Source organism: Orycteropus afer, unplaced genomic scaffold (genome assembly GCF_000298275.1).
Source record: "Orycteropus afer afer isolate SDZICR_OR568_19922 unplaced genomic scaffold, OryAfe1.0 scaffold00123, whole genome shotgun sequence".
Lineage (NCBI taxonomy): Eukaryota > Metazoa > Chordata > Mammalia > Tubulidentata > Orycteropodidae > Orycteropus > Orycteropus afer.
This window is the reverse complement of record NW_006921710.1, coordinates 2,872,722-2,888,727: the sequence shown is the minus strand read 5'-3', so window position 1 is coordinate 2,888,727 and position 16,006 is coordinate 2,872,722. Positions and strand designations below refer to the sequence as shown.

Here is a 16,006-nt window from a genome sequence, read left to right as displayed (position 1 = left end):
GATTTTAAACCATGCAGTGTCCCCTTGTTCTATTCGAATGACAGCCTCATGGTCATGAGTACAATCAAGTGTTTGGGAATTCCCATTCTTCTCAGTGTTATCCATAATTTGTCATGATCCACACAATCAAATGTCTTTGCATAGTCAATAAAACACAAGTAAACATCTTTTGGGTATTCCTCGCCTTGAGCCAAGATCCATCAGACAGCAAGTGTGATATCCTTTGTTGCACATCCTCTTCTGAATCCAGCTTGCACCTCTGGAAGTTCTCTGTCAATATACTGCTGCAACCAATTTTGAATTATTTTCAGTAAGATCTTATTTGCATGTGATACTAATGATATTGTTCGATAATTTCCACATTCTGTGGGATCACCTTTCTTTGGAATGGGTACAGATATGGATCTCTTCCAGTCAGTTGACCAGGTAGCTGTCTTCCAAATCTCTTGGCATAGCCGAGTGAGTACCTCCAGTGCAGCATCCATTTGTTGAAATATCTCAATGGGTATTCCGTCAATTCCTGGAGCCTTGTTATTCACCAGTTCCTTCATTGCAGCTTCAACTTCCTCCTTCAATACCATTGGTTCTAGATCATATGCCACCTCCTGAAATGGATAAAGATCAACCAGTTCTTTTTGGTACAGTGACTGTGTATTCCTTTCATCTTCTTTTGATGTTTTTGCCCATAGAATCTTTCAGTACTGCAACTTGAGGCTTCAATTTTTTCCTCAGTTCTTTCAGCTTGAGAAATGATGAGCGTGTTCTTCCCTATTGGTTTCCTAACTCCAAGTCTTTGCACATTTCATTGTAGTAATTGGCTTTGTCTGCTTGAGCTGCTCTTTGAAATCTTGTATTCAGCTCTTCTTGTGTCTTGTCATTTCTTCCATTTGCTTTAGCTACCCTGCACTCAAGCGTAAGTTTCAGAGTCTCTTCTGACATCCGTTTTGGTCTTCTCTCCTTTTCTCATCTTTTTAGTGACCTCTTGCTTTCTTCATGGATAGTGTTCTTGATGTCATCCCACAGTTCTTCTGGTTTTTGATCATTGGTGTTCAATGCATCAAATCTGTTCTTGAGATGGTCTCTAGACTCAGGAGGACTATATTCAAGATCATATTTTGCCTCTCATGGACTTGTTTTAATTATCTTTAACTTCAAGTTGAACTTGCATATAAGCATTTGATGCTCTGTTCCACAAGTAGCTCCTGGCCTGGTTTTGGCTGAAGATATTGAGCTTTTCCATTGCCTCTTGCCACAGATGTAGTCAATCTGTGTGATTCCTGTGTGTTCCATCTGGCAAAGTCCACGTGTACAGCTGCTGTTTGTGTTGTTGAAAAAAGGTATTTGCAATGAATAAGTCGTTGGTCTTGCAAAATTCTACCATGCGATTTCCAGCATTATTTCTGTCACCAAAACCAAATTTTCCAACTACCGGTGATTCTTCTTTGTTTCCAGCTTTTGCATTCCAGTCACCAGTGATAATTAACACATCCTGATTGCATGTCCGGTCAATTTCAGACTGCAGAAGTTGATAAAAATCTTCAATTTCCTCATCTTTGGCTTTGGTGGTTGGGGCATAAATTTGAATAAATGTCATATTAATGGGTCTTCCTTGTAGGCGTATGGATATTGTCCTGTCACTGACAGCATTGTATTTCAGGACAGATCTTGAAACATCCTTTGTGATGATGAATGCCACGCCATTCCTTTTCAAACTGTCATTCCCGGCATAGTAGATCATATGGTTGTCTGATTCAAAATGGCCAAAACCAGTCCATTTCAGCTCACTAATGCCTAGGATATCAATCTTTATGCATTCCATTTCCTTTTTGATAACTTCCAATTTTCCTAGAATCATACTTTGTACATTCCATATTCCGATTATTAATGGATGTTTGCAGCTGTTTCTCCTCCATTTGTGTCATGCCATATCAGCAAATGGAGGTCTCGAAAGCTTTACCTTATCCATATGAGTAAGGCTGGTTTTATTCTGATGATGCAGTGCTTTCCCAGTCCTATTTTGAGAGCTTTCTAACCTAAGTGATTCATCCTCCTCTGTTTTGGAGATGTTTCTGGACTATTCATAAGGTTGCTCAGTAATGTATCAGTCAGTGTTTCTCTGCTATACGTAAGGTTTTCCCTCTCCAATTCTTTGAGAAGTGGATGGCCTCTTCGTTCTTCCTAGTCTGTGTCAGTCTGTAAGCCCTGCTGAGACTTGTGTACCATGTGCACCCCGCTGGGATTGAAACACCAGTGACACAGCCTCAAGATTCACAGCGACACGTCACCACAGTAGGACAAACTAGCAGACCAGTTTGTCTCCCTTAGCTATCTGAAACCTCTCCAACCTCCCCTTACCTGAATGCCTATGTGAGCAGCAAGGAATTCCCTAGTTCTGGCAAACCTCCTCTCCAGCCTTTGACGTTAGTGTGTCACCTGGTAAATCGGAGCACTCCTTGCCAAAAATGTCACGATCTTCTGAGCATGTTAAGGAGCAGAGAGGGCTCGGAAGACAAACAGCTAGTGGGGTGGTGGCAGGAATGAGTTCTCCCCTCCCCATATAGCTTGACACAATGACTACCGACTATGTTTAATTGGCATTAAAAGTAGCTCGCCATTTTGAAAGAGCAATAAATTGTTTCTAAGTTTCAATCTCATAGAGCCCTCACTAAGTGATAATAGACTGATGCATATTCTCATTGGTCATGCTTCGCTTATAAACATGATTGACCAAGGCAGGAAAGTTCTAAGTGAAGGTTGTCCTGTCCTCTGCAAGCCTTCCCACGTGCGGGGGTTAGGAATTGGGGCAACCACAGTGAGTGCTCTAGTGAGGATAGTTTAACTCTCTGTCTCCCAAGGGACAGGTACAGTGTCTAGGGTCACGTATTTAAAATCAAGTTAATAATTAATTACATTCCTCAGGCACTCTACTTTTCCAGAAGTCCACCCCCATCTGCCACACCAGTGAGCTTTCTCTTCAGACAAATTTCACACTGCTAAAATGTAGAGGGGCAGTATCTTGCTTCCTTCTTTGGCCTTATAGTCAGGTTGTCACAGCTGAGACCCTGTTACTCACCAGCACACTGCTTCTTGTTTTGATGGTCAGTTTATATAGGACGATGGGTTGTTGGTGGTTTTTTCTTTTTAAAGTGAAAAAGAGGATGACTGGTACCTATGCGTAGCCAAAGCCCAGGTTCCTATGTAATGAGATCTAACACAGGCCTGGGGCACAGTTCTTCTGACTTGAGCCTAGATTGGAAATAACTGTGGAAATGTAGAAACATTATCCCATTTGCTCTGGGCCTTTAATATATCCTTTTCTCCCCCTTGGCATTTAGATACTGTGAACTTGCTAAATCGTGACATGTACTGATGATGCTGTGAGTCTGTTGTTAGGGGAGCTGCTAGTAAGGCTGATTTTAGCATCTGAGTAATTGACCTGACGGATAGCAGTGATTGCTTCATCAAGAGTTCAGTGACACTGCATTCATGAGCAGTTCAGCGTCTTCTCTTTCTGCCGTATTTTGAGGCATCATTCTTCTTTAGTTACTCAGTATATTTTTGTTACCAGGGTCCCTTCCCTTAAATTAGAGAGATTTCAGATTACTCAAGTGATTTTTTTTTTTTTTAATTTAAGGGTGTTATGACTCCTTGAAAATTAGGAATTTCTTAGTTGATTTGATGCCTAAGGTGATCACAGAGAAAGTAGTACCATGTTACTGTTGTTTGCCAGTACACATCTCCTCCATACACACATACCTAACTTCATACAAATGGTGGGAACAAATACATTCTGCATAACAGCCATCGGAACAAGTTACTGACATAAGCGAGCCAGCTGTGACTTGTTGCCCTGGTTGTGCCTGCAGAACGTTCAGTGGTGAGGGAGAAGTGTCTGCCATCCGGGTGGTGATTGGCTGCCTCTGAACATGTCCAGAGCAGCATGGCAGTGGAGACGGTGGGCCAGGACGGCTGTATTTGAAGCTCTTATTTATATTAACCATTATTCAAGTCATACTCTGCCATTTAAACATTTTCCTTGCTGCAGTAATTTCACCACTTTTTTTTCACAGGAGGACACTATGGAAGTGGAAGAGTTCTTGAAAGAAGCTGCAGTGATGAAGGAGATTAAGCACCCTAATCTGGTGCAGTTGCTTGGTAGGTGTGCAGAGCTCTGAAGAGAGGGACTTTGCGTCACCTCACAGGGTTTAATTAAGAGGCTATTAAAGAAGAGACAAGCAGCTCACTGTAGTCAGATTTCTGACTTGGATGCATCTTTACCCCCATCCAGCCTCTGGTCAAAGGGCTATGGGGGCTGGGGGGAGGGTGCCCATACGTGTGAGAGAGGGGAAAGTGTTACTACTTTAAATTGATACCTAAAGCACTCAAAGAATGTAAATCTCAAATTGGCTTCTGAAAGTTAAGAATTTTCAAGATTTTTCTCACTCAAGTGATTCTGTATGTAGACAACCATCAGAGGTGATTTGAGGGTAAACTGTCAGTGGTTTATATCATTTGGTGTGGGCCTGGTCTTTGTTTCTTTTGCAGCGCCTCTTATTGTATAAGTACAAGTTCATTGGCTTGAGAGAAAGAAAAGAATATGGCTGTGTCTCTCTTGTAGGAGCACAGTCTTAAGCCACAAGTGTAGGGAACCATACTAAAGGTTGGGCCCAAGACTTTGGAGCAAAGTCAGAAAGCCTTTTTCTTTAGTGCCTGTCCTTTTGGATGCTTGTTCGGTCGGGAATCGAACAGCACACTGAAGCCATTAATGTCTTGTTGGCAGGGGTCTGCACCCGGGAACCCCCGTTCTATATAATCACCGAGTTCATGACCTATGGGAACCTGCTGGATTACCTGCGAGAGTGCAATCGTCAAGAGGTGAACGCGGTGGTGCTGCTGTACATGGCCACTCAGATCTCGTCAGCCATGGAGTACCTGGAGAAGAAGAACTTCATCCACAGGTGGGAGCCTGGCAAAGCAGCCCTCCCTGCAGAGCCACAGAGTGTGGCACCTGGGCAGCCTTTTATTTAAAAAAGCCCCAGTCTGTGTGGTTTTATGGCTCAGCTTCTAACTTTAGAGCTGGCAACACATTGGACCTGGGAACAAAGGCAAATGCTTGGTTCCTGACATAGCTGGCTTTGGGCATGGGTCCAGGCCTGATTCAGCCTGGCCTAGACCCTGGACCATTGGAGCAGTTAATCCCCAGGGTAAAAAATATTTCACTTCTGAACCGTTTTGGACTAAGTGGAATATTAAATGAAGTGCATAAAAGGCATCCTTCCTAATAATCACAGCTCCCTGTGAAATAGAGTGAGCATTGTTCCTCTGAGGCCAGCGTTCATCAGTAATGACCTCTTCCTGGGAGCAGTTGGCAGTGCTTTTACATAAACTCATGGTAACAGCCAGTATATGAGTTTTGGTTTTTTGTGAGTCCCCCCCACCCCTTTTCCTTCTCTTTATTATCATTTCATTCTGCACTTAGCTTGCTGTCATCTGGTTCAGGGATGTTTCCACTATTGTCAGAATTATATATGTGTAGGTCTAAATTAAGCATCTTTGCTGTTTTAAAGACTGGAGTGTTTTGACCTTCAAATATACCACAATTATCTTGGCCTTTGCATTCTTTGCTGGTGGAAATGGCTTCCTAGCAAAGTAATGGCATATGCAAGACAGAGCTTGATGGGCTTTGCAGGAGTATTTTATACAAGATGTTCTCCACGCCACAGTTGTGACCTTTTCTACCCAATTAACTGAAGTATGAAACCTGTACATGAGATTTCATAGTGAGGAATAAAAGTATCATGTGTGAAATGTTGGCGGTTCCTTGTAAAACAGATTTTCTGTGCTCCAGGATGCAGATGCTCCTGTCACTCAAGAAAGTGAGCCTTCTGATGCTGCAAATTGAGATTTCTTGACTTCTGGTTTGCCTTGCGTGGCTGGGTCCATTCCCTCTTCATTCAGACAAATGTAAAATGCTTTACCAAAATCCTATTAGGCATGACTCTTCTGTATTTAATTTGTCTCTGATTGTTGATGATCAAGGTACCTTACACAGCCATCACCCTAAGCTGTTACTGCTTCTCATTCCTCCTATCCAGTTTGCCTTGTGATTTCATGGCTAACATCCATGAACCAAAGATTAGACTCCTGCCTCTCTGGGACAATCGGGAGGCAAGAGGACACTGATGATACAGGAGAGAGTTTTTAGGATATATTTAGGTAAGCATCAGGAAGAAAGAGAAAAGAAACACAGTTTACGTTAAGAGTGCAATGGGCTTTAGATTCCGGCTAGGACAAGAATAGATTCACTTTGCTGTCAGTTTCTTGCAATCATGGACTGTTCCCCTGGGTACAAATACCTAATACTTACTATGCCCAAGGCATCAGGTAAAGCACTTTACATATTAATTCATTACCAGTTACAACAAACTTAAGAGGTAGGCGTTGTTATTACTACCTTCATTTTACGGATAAGGTAATTGAATCCCAGTGTAATAAACTAGCTCCAGGTCACGGGGCCAGGGAGCCCACTTCCAGCACCACACTCTGCCGCCTCTCACTGCAGTGGGAGCTCAGTGTGTGTTGGCCAAGGAACAGCACTGCTCTCCGATGGGGAGTCAATGCAAGTTTTCCAGGGACCAGACTTGATTTTCCCATTGTCAGTATTGTACCTTTACTCAGTGGTGGTGAATCTGTGAAGCTGGGAGACTGCCCAGGCACGCTCATGGATGAACTTTTTCCTTTCCCAGGGATCTTGCTGCCCGAAACTGCCTGGTAGGGGAAAACCACTTGGTAAAGGTGGCTGATTTTGGCCTGAGCAGATTAATGACAGGAGATACCTATACAGCCCATGCCGGAGCCAAGTTCCCGATCAAATGGACCGCCCCGGAAAGCCTAGCCTACAACAAGTTTTCCATTAAGTCCGACGTCTGGGGTAAGGGCTGCTGCCTCTCCATACAGTCTCTGCCAGCTGGAGGGTGGGGTGACTTTCTCCCTCTTTTTCTTCCTCTCCCTGCCTTTTATCCTCATCTTCCTATCTCTTTCATTTCTTTTTTTTTCCTTCTCATTTTTTTCTTTTAAAATTTTTCTCCCCTATGTTGTTTCTCCAGAGTAAAGTCAGAGTGAGCTTTTTTTTCTCGGTTATTCAGATGCAGAATAACTTTTTTTTTTTACATCATAGATCTGTGTCTTCATCTTAAGTTTGCTGCTTGGGTTCACTGGATATTGCAGGCACCTAGAGGCTTGCTCTGTGCAAGGGAATGCTGGGTGATTTGGTTTGGACTTTGGGCTACTACTCTCTGAAGCCTCATGTGACAATTTTTTTCTTTTTACGTTTTGTTTTTTTAACTCAGTTATGGACCGTTGTAAGCATGTACTAAAGAAGATTGTCTGTCATATAATGAACTTCATATACCTGTCACTCAGCTTAAATAATCTGTATCCTGTTTTCACCCTTATTATTTTGAAGCAAATCCCAGACATCATATTATTTCGTCCGTAAATATTTTAGTATGTGTTTCTTAAAGCTGACTTTTTAAATTAGCATAATCTCCATGCCCCTACCCCCAACATTCACAATAATTGCTGAATATTATCAAATAATTTAGTGTTCAAATTTCCAATTGAATCATAACCATCTATTTTTTTTTAACCGTTTGAATTTGATCCAAATATGGTTTGCATGGTGTGATTAGTTGATGTGTCTCTTAAGCCTCACTTAATTGTTAGGTTCCCTTTCCCTCTCTTTATTTCGCTTGCTATGTTTTTATTGAAGAAACCCAGTCATTTGTCCTTTAGAGTTTCCTGCATCCAGATTTTTGCCGATTGTAATTTGTTGGTATAATTTGATATGGACTGGGCAGTGTTTGGTTCTGTTGTACATAGGGTCGTTATAAGTCAGAGGCGACTTAACGGTACCTAACAACAACAACAATTTAATGTGTTCCTCTATCTTCCGTATTTCTAGTAAATTGGTAGTTGGGTCTAGACGATTGATCCCATTGAGATTAGACTTTTTCTTTTGATAAAATTATGTCCTAGGAGGTGGGTGGCATGCTCTTTCATCAGCAGATAAATCATGCTCGCTTTTCTCACTTTTTTGTGATTTTTACCAGTTGTTGATTCTCAGGGGCCTACATGCATGACTTTATTGCAGGTTTCAGGATAGTAATATTCTAATCCTGGCATTCCTTATTTATTAGTTGAGTACACCTATAAGAGGAACTTCTGTCATCTACTGTTTGGTTGCCCGATGGTACGGTTCATCTGGGATAGGCAGGATAAAGGCTTGCTTCTTTGCCTTAAGTACCAGTTTTCAGAATATAAGCTTGCTTCCTAATATCCTCCAGTGGTTACCAGCTAGGTTTTTGCAGTTTTCTTTGGTGGTATTATTAAATGGTATTATAAAATTATGTAAATGGATTTAAATATATTTGATATGTTTCGATTCTATTTCAATTACTGCAGTTATTTTTCTTATTTGTATTCAAATTGTCCCATCTTTGACTAGTGGGAACCTCTTGAAATTAGTTCTTAGTCCTTTTACAAGACACTGGTAATCTTTGATAGCTTTCATGCTGTCTGAAATGACAGAATGTTCCAGGTTTGTCTTGTACATTTCCTGCCTGTGGTAGTTAAGGTTGTGTGCCAACTTGACTGGGCCATGGTTTTGAGTGGCTTGGTAGCTGGATGTAGTTATTCCTCATGATGAGATTATAATCACCTCCATGATGGAATCTGCTGTGAGCAGCTAAGTAGTTGACTGGGAGTGTGGCCTGCTTCCAGTATATATGGAGAAGCTTTGGAAAAGGTCTCTAGCTTTTTGGCACATTTGGTTCCTTCATTTGGCTGAGTCTTCATCTCCAGTTCTGGACTTGAACCAGTGGCCTGCTGTGTTGCCTGCTGATGTTGGGATTGTGCTGTTTTACCTGCTGACCTTGGGTTTGTCAGCCTCAGCAGCCAGCAGCTGTGTGAGTTAGAAGATGCCTCCAGCTCTAGTGGGCCTGGAACAAGAGGCAGAGCTGAAGCCCAAGGTCGAAGGCCTTTACTTAGCCCCTAGATCCAGCACTCTGAACGCAGACTTCTAGCCTCCTAAACTGAAAGAGAATAAGTTTCTGTTTGTTAAAGCCGTGCATTTGTATTTGTGTTTTAGCAGCACTAGAAAACTAAGACATTGCCCCAGACTTGGAATCAGCCACTTTCCCAAGGAGTCCTAATTCCTTTTAATTGAAAGTGTAATTTTAAGACTGTAATCTGAATATTGGGAGTATTTATTGCTATAGTGTTTCTGGGCATTTTCAGAGGACAGAAATAGGATTTGTTTCCTATTTTGAGGGGAAATTTTTTTTTTCCAGGGCAAACTATCGTAGATTCATATTAATGGTCTCAATTCAAATTTAGCATTATACAGGTTTTTTTTTATTTAACGTCTCCTATTTTTGTCACTTTTCTTTCATGCCAAAAATTCTCATTCTCAGTGTCACCAGGAAAGATAGAATTACTCCTGTGCTCTGCCTGGTAACGCACATGCGGCAGGCAAGAATCCTGCTGTCAGCGCCACCATCAGCAGCACAACTCATATTACTAATATCCAGGTGAAGTTTTGCTTTTGAGGTTTTGGTTTGGTTTTTGCAGTTCCTTTTATCCCTAAGATGTATTCTATTGGGACATACAGTAAAATCATTTAGCTCAGTCGTCTCTGGTGGGTATGCCATCAGCTGAATAGAGATTTAAGTTCATTTGCGTAAAGTTAATTTTGATTTTCAAGGATTACTCCTTCCCACCCACCTACCCACCCCTCCCTGGCCATGTGGTTCTGTTTTATAATGATGTAAAACAGTCACTGCCCCCTTCATCCTTTTCCAGCATACTCCTGGGGGGTTTGTTTTGTTTTGTTTTTTTGGTCCAGATCAGTATATGTATTCATAGACCCCCCTTTCTTAGGACTATTATAGCAAATTGGGCACAATTTTCTCTACTGTGCTTTTTTTCTCTTGTATTCTGGAGATCATGTTATAGTAGTAGATTGAAACACCCCTTGTTCCTTTTTACAGCTCTGTTGTATGGATGAACCATAGTTTATTATTTTATTGAGATCATGTTAAATTTATAAGTTAACTGAGGGAGAACTGACCTCTTTATGCAGTTGTATTTTCTTATCCAAGAATAGTATATCTTTATATTTGTTAAATCTCTTTTTGGGATTTCTTATTAAATTTACACTTAGGTACAGTATTTATTTATTTGTTTCTTTATTACTATCATAAATGGAGTCTTCTCTTCCATTATAACATCTGATTTGTTTTATTTATGAAAGTTATTGATTTTTTTAAATAAATTTTTATTGTGGAATAAGTTTGGGTTTACAGAAAAGTTGCCAGGATATTGCCAGAGTTCCCATGTACCTGTCACTCAGTTTCCCTTGATGTTAACATGACACATTTGTCACAGTCAAGAAACCAGCACTGGTTACTGTTAACTAAACTCCAGACTTTATTTGGATTCTCTCAGTTTTTCCATTAGTATTCTTTCTGCTCCACAGTCCAGTTCAGGGCATCTCCATGGTATTACTTTGTATCTAGTTGTCATGTCTCCCTGTGGTCTGTCAGTCTTTTCTTATTTTCTTTGATTTTGACAGTTTTGAGGAGTACTGGCTAGGTATACTGTAAAATATCCCCTAATCTGGGTTTGTAAGACGTTTTTATTGTGGTTAGATTGGGGTAGGGGTTTTGGAAAGAATATAGCAAAGGTGACATTATATGAGGGGTATATGATAACCATATGACATCACCAGCAGTGTTAACCTTCATCACTTGGTTAAGGACTACCAGGTTTTTCTACTGTAAAGGTGCCAGTTTTTGCTTTCCTTGTTCTGTTCCTTAAGAACCAAGTCACTGAATCCAGCCTACCCTCAGTGGGGTGGGGAGATTAAAGCCATCCTCCTGAGAGAATATTTACATGTATTATTTGGAATTCTTCTGTAAAGATTTGTCTCATCTCCCTAATTTATTTATTCATCCACTTATTTGTATCAATATGGACTCATATATACTTATTTCATACTTTGGGTTATAATCCAGTACTACACTACTTATTTTCATGTTTATATTGTTCCAGCTTTGATCATTGGGAGTTCATTCAGATTGTTTCCTCTGCCCCTTTGACATGTCCTCATCTTTTTGGTTTTTGAGTACTTCCTTCCTCTTGGCTTATATTGTATTTCCCTATCCCAGACCTTTCTCCAAGGAGCTCTGGTTCCTTTTATTGGAGAATGATATTTAGAAACCAAGATCTGGACACTGGGTTGTGCTTCTGGATCTTGTTGCTTCTGGAATGTTAACTGCTTCTAGGTCCTTTGAGCATACAGAACTAGGTACTATATGTACATACACTAACACATGTATATAGGCGCATTTATAGTTGTTTCTGTATCTCTCCATCTGTATATATACTGAGCTAGAAATGAATTTATACTGTTGTCTCCAGCCCTAACTTAGTTCAAAAGGGTTCTGTCTAGTGAAGACTGTTGCTTTTTGCATGTTTATTTTGTAACGTGCTACTTTACTAAATTTTCTTAGCTAGAGATGGTTGTGTCCCTTCTCCAAGTGTTATGCTTCTCAGTTTTTCCTCTTGTCTGATTGCATTGGCCAGTAGCTCTGTGCGATGTTAAATAGAAAAGGAGATGAAGGGCATCCATCCTTGTCTAAATCCTGACTTCAATGGGAAAGCTTCTAGTTTTTCCCTATTAATTAGTGTGCTTATTTTTGGTCTCGGGTATATATATTTTGCTCTATTAAGGAAGTATCCATCAAGTCCTATTAAGATGAATGGGTGTTGGATTTTGTTAGACTCCTGACATATATTGTTTTAATTACTCTGATATTCATTTGCTTGGTATATATGTAAGGATCTGTAAGAGAAAGAAATATAAACTATTTATTCTGATTGAAACCTTTCAAAGATTCCACAAAGTTTTTATGAAAATTTTAGAGTTGAAAGGGGCCTTAGAAATAATGTTGTACACCCAGAGAAGAATGGTGACCTGTCCTACCTAGTCACATAGGTTAGCGAGTCACAGAGCTGTGAGTAGAACTTGACTTTCTAACTTCCAGGCCTGTATTCCTTCCATGACATAACCCAGCAAGGTGTCACCTAAAAGACCATATAAGGGTTGATCAGTTTAGTCCTCTTAATTTCTTCAGTGCACTTAGTCTGTGGTAGAGAATGAACTGAAAATCTAATACTGTCCTATTCTGTCCTGGGTTGTTAATTAAGAAGCCTGTTAAAATCTGTCAGTGCCTGGGCTGCTTCTGAGGGTGTAATTTTTAATATCTGCTGTACAGGTAACCAATTTTAAATTCAGTGTGGTTAAATCTTACACATCTTCAACAACCTTTCTCTTTCTTTTTTCTTTTAGCATTTGGAGTATTGCTTTGGGAAATAGCTACCTATGGCATGTCACCTTACCCAGGAATTGACCTGTCCCAGGTGTATGAGCTACTGGAGAAAGACTATCGCATGGAACGCCCGGAAGGCTGCCCGGAGAAAGTCTATGAACTCATGCGAGCATGTGAGCCTCCCAGACGGTTCTAGAAATGACACGTGGGCACTGTAAGAAGTGCCAGCAATGCAGGAGTGTGTACATAAAGTAAAAAATCAGATTATTCTGTTTCCTCCCTCATTCCCATTCCTCAGAGGCAACTAATACAACAGTTTGGTTCATATTTTTACAAACTCTTTGAATGCTTCTGTATACTTTAATTTATAGATATTATGTATATGTGAGAGTATTTTTGTTTTTAAGCAAAATTTCAAGTGGTAGATACCAAATCTAGGGTTCTTATCAACAAATACAGATTTCTGGGCCATACCTCCAGACATTCTAATATGGTAGGTAAACATGCCAAGTGATGCTTATCCAGCTGGTGTTATTTGAATTATTATATTTATACAATTTTGTATGATGTTCTTAACTTTTTTCTACTTGTTAGTATAGTAGGCATATCTTTTCATGTTCATCTACTTAGATACCTACCTACCTACCTACCTACCTACCTACCCCCCTCTCTCTCTCTCTCTTTCTCTCATATAGCCACGTAGCATTCCAGTAAAGGGTGTGTTCATTTATCCAATCCTCTTTTGATGAGTGTTTGATTGTTTTACACATTTGGTGTTGCCATTATAAACGAGGCAGGAACAAACATCCTTGTGATTATATCTCTGCCCACTTATGCCAGTATTTCTAAAAGTTGAATTACTGGCTCAAAGAGCTTTGTGTATTTTAAAATTTGATAGATTTTTACCAAATTATATCCCAGAAAAGATTGTACCAGTTTGTGCTCACAAGTGTCTGTGAGTGACTTTCTCTACATCCTCCCTGAAGCTGGGCATTAGCAAGCCTTTTAAATCACTTTAATTAACATTTCTTTCCTGATAAGGATTTCAGACTGTAATATCCATGAAGTAAGGGTGGAATAGAAGGCGAGGGACTTGGTTTTGTAATTCTCTGTACCAGCTGTGGTGGGGTTGGGGAAAATACATTTGTAAATGCAGTTCTTGCTGTCAGACATCTCTCTGGGGTTTTACATCCCATATTCTTGCCAATATCTAATGTCTTTTCAGATTCCTAATGCTTATGGTAGGACACAGTGGCTTTCGTCACTTTTAACTTGTTATAGCAAAAGATGGTTAGCAACACTGGAATGCTGCTTTAATTCTCAGACTTTTCCTTGAGAATTGCAAGCCCTAAGCTTATGAACAGGGCCTCATGAGTGGTCTGACTCTGGTCTCATCTGTCTAGGTTGGCAGTGGAATCCCTCTGACAGGCCTTCCTTTGCAGAAATCCACCAAGCCTTTGAAACAATGTTTCAGGAATCCAGCATATCAGATGGTAAAGTTACCTTCCCCTAGGTGCTCTGCAGTGGGTTGGAAGGTTGGGATAGGAGGGGTGGCCATGTCAGGACTAAATCGCTGGCCCTTTAATTCACTTTCCAGTAGAAGTACATGGGCAGGCAAGTTAATCTGAGACCAGAAAGCTGGGCAGAGGTGCTGAGTTTCAAGCTCTCTATCTTTTATAACCATGTAGAGTTTTTCTGAAAGATAAGTGCTGTTTCTTCAGCATCCCTATCTCTTTTCTATAACTACACATAATCAAAACACACTACCATCTCAATTCTGACTCATGGTGACCCTATAGGACAGAGTAGAACTGCCCCATAGGGTTTCCGAGGCTGTAAATCTTTATGGAAGCAGACTGCTGCATCTTTCTCCCGTGGAGCAGCTGGTAGGTTCAAACCGCCATCCTTTTGGTTAGCAGCCAAATGCTTTAACCACTTCCATCAGAGCTCCTTATAACTATGTATAGATAACCATTATTATCTTTAAAAAGAAAAAGAACACCAACATACCAAAATAATACCACTCTGATGGCTGCTGGCTTTTTTGTATGTGGTTCTCAGAAGTGGAAAAGGAACTGGGGAAGAAAGGCGTGCGAGGTGTTACAAGTACTTTGCTGCAGGCCCCAGAGCTGCCCACCAAGACAAGAACCTCCCGGAGAGCTGCGGAGCACAAAGACTCTCCTGACATGCCTGAGACACCCCACTCTAAGGGCCAAGGAGATAGCGGTATGTCTCTCCCCCACCTTCTCTGCCCTCATCAGCTCTTCTCCCTTCCCCCACCAGAGAGTCAAGGGCCAGTGTGAGCAGAAGGAAAGCAGTGAGTGGAACCTGCCTAGAAGGGCAAGCAATCCCACATTAGTGGTCCAGCTTTTCGAAAGCGGAAGGTCTCATCCTCCACGGCATCTCCCTCCTCTTCCTAGGAGTCACCTAGGATCCATTGGCTTTGGCAGTTAGTTTTGTCAAATACGCAGAGGTGCTTATGAAATCTCCTGAGAAACAAATCTACCTTTTCATCTATTATTCAGAGCACTTGTGGTTGCTCTGTCAGGACAAATACAATAGTAATAAATACGGAACCGAAAGAAGAGCAGCTTGTTGTGAAAGCTGTTACGGAAAAGCCCCCCAGGTCTGACCAGGTCTAGGAGGTCCTGTGTACAGAACTAGTGTCCTCTCGTGACTTCTAGCCTTTTTGATGCTATTCCCAGGTGAGTGAGGGAAATGGGATTGGTTCAGGAGGGGTTTCAAGATCCTATTAATAATACTAGGTATATGAGACCAGAACTAGATGGTGCCCGGCTACCACTGTCATCCACTTGGAAGGGGATCTATGTAGGAGATCCTTGGTACAAGGGAGAACAATGTGGAACAAAAGTCAAAATCACTTTGGAGAAAAAAAAGGGGGAGAGACCAGGTTTGCTAGTCTGACAGAGCCGGGTGGAACCACTGAGACTATGGCCCCTAGATGCCTTTCGGGTCTGGAATTGAACCCACACCTGTGGCGTCCAGCCAAACAAAAGACAGGCGTATGAGTCGAACATTTACCTGAGGTAGATAAACTCCTTGGAGAGAATAATCATGAGAGAAAGAAGGGCTGCTTATGCACAGGGAGACAGCTCAGGGGGCAGGAGTGCATGAAGGGATGGACACAAGGAAGAAGTAACTATCGGGAGGAAGTGGGAGGGGAGCTGTTGCATTGTGGTAAATTGTGGTCAGTGTCATAAGACAAAGTGTATGTGAACTGCTGTATGGAAAGTGAATTTGTTCTGTAAAATTTCACCCAAATCACAATTAAAAAATTAAAAAAAATAAAATAATAATAGCAGCTAACATTGTGCAATGCTTCTTATGTGCCAGGCCCTGACATATTGGTTGCCCCCCAAAAACCAGAGGTCAGGGTTCTGCTGCAGACCAGCTTAGTAGAAACATCTGAGGATGGTGCCAAGCGTCTGAGTTTGTAAAGGCTGCTCAGGGGATGCTGAAAATGGACTCAGCTCTAATGGACTGCAGATTGTGGAAGTAGAAAGGAATAGGACAAGCTCAGTTTTAATGTAGAATTATGGGGTGTTTAGCTGCAACAGGATCTGTGATTTGATTCCCAATTTTTTTTTTTTTTT

General features: G+C 41.1%; 1 protein-coding gene across 1 annotated transcript in view; it reads left to right on the top strand.

Annotated features, from left to right (window-relative positions):
* The window catches only part of ABL1 (ABL proto-oncogene 1, non-receptor tyrosine kinase), a 65,701-nt gene that overhangs the window by 46,028 nt on the left and 3,667 nt on the right, over positions 1-16,006 (top strand). Inside the window, exons 5-10 of the mRNA XM_007944221.2 lie at positions 4,071-4,155; positions 4,781-4,958; positions 6,747-6,931; positions 12,413-12,565; positions 13,796-13,885; positions 14,454-14,618. Of these exons, the coding sequence (XP_007942412.1) occupies positions 4,071-4,155; positions 4,781-4,958; positions 6,747-6,931; positions 12,413-12,565; positions 13,796-13,885; positions 14,454-14,618 (856 nt within the window). The remainder of the gene's footprint in view (positions 1-4,070; positions 4,156-4,780; positions 4,959-6,746; positions 6,932-12,412; positions 12,566-13,795; positions 13,886-14,453; positions 14,619-16,006) is intronic.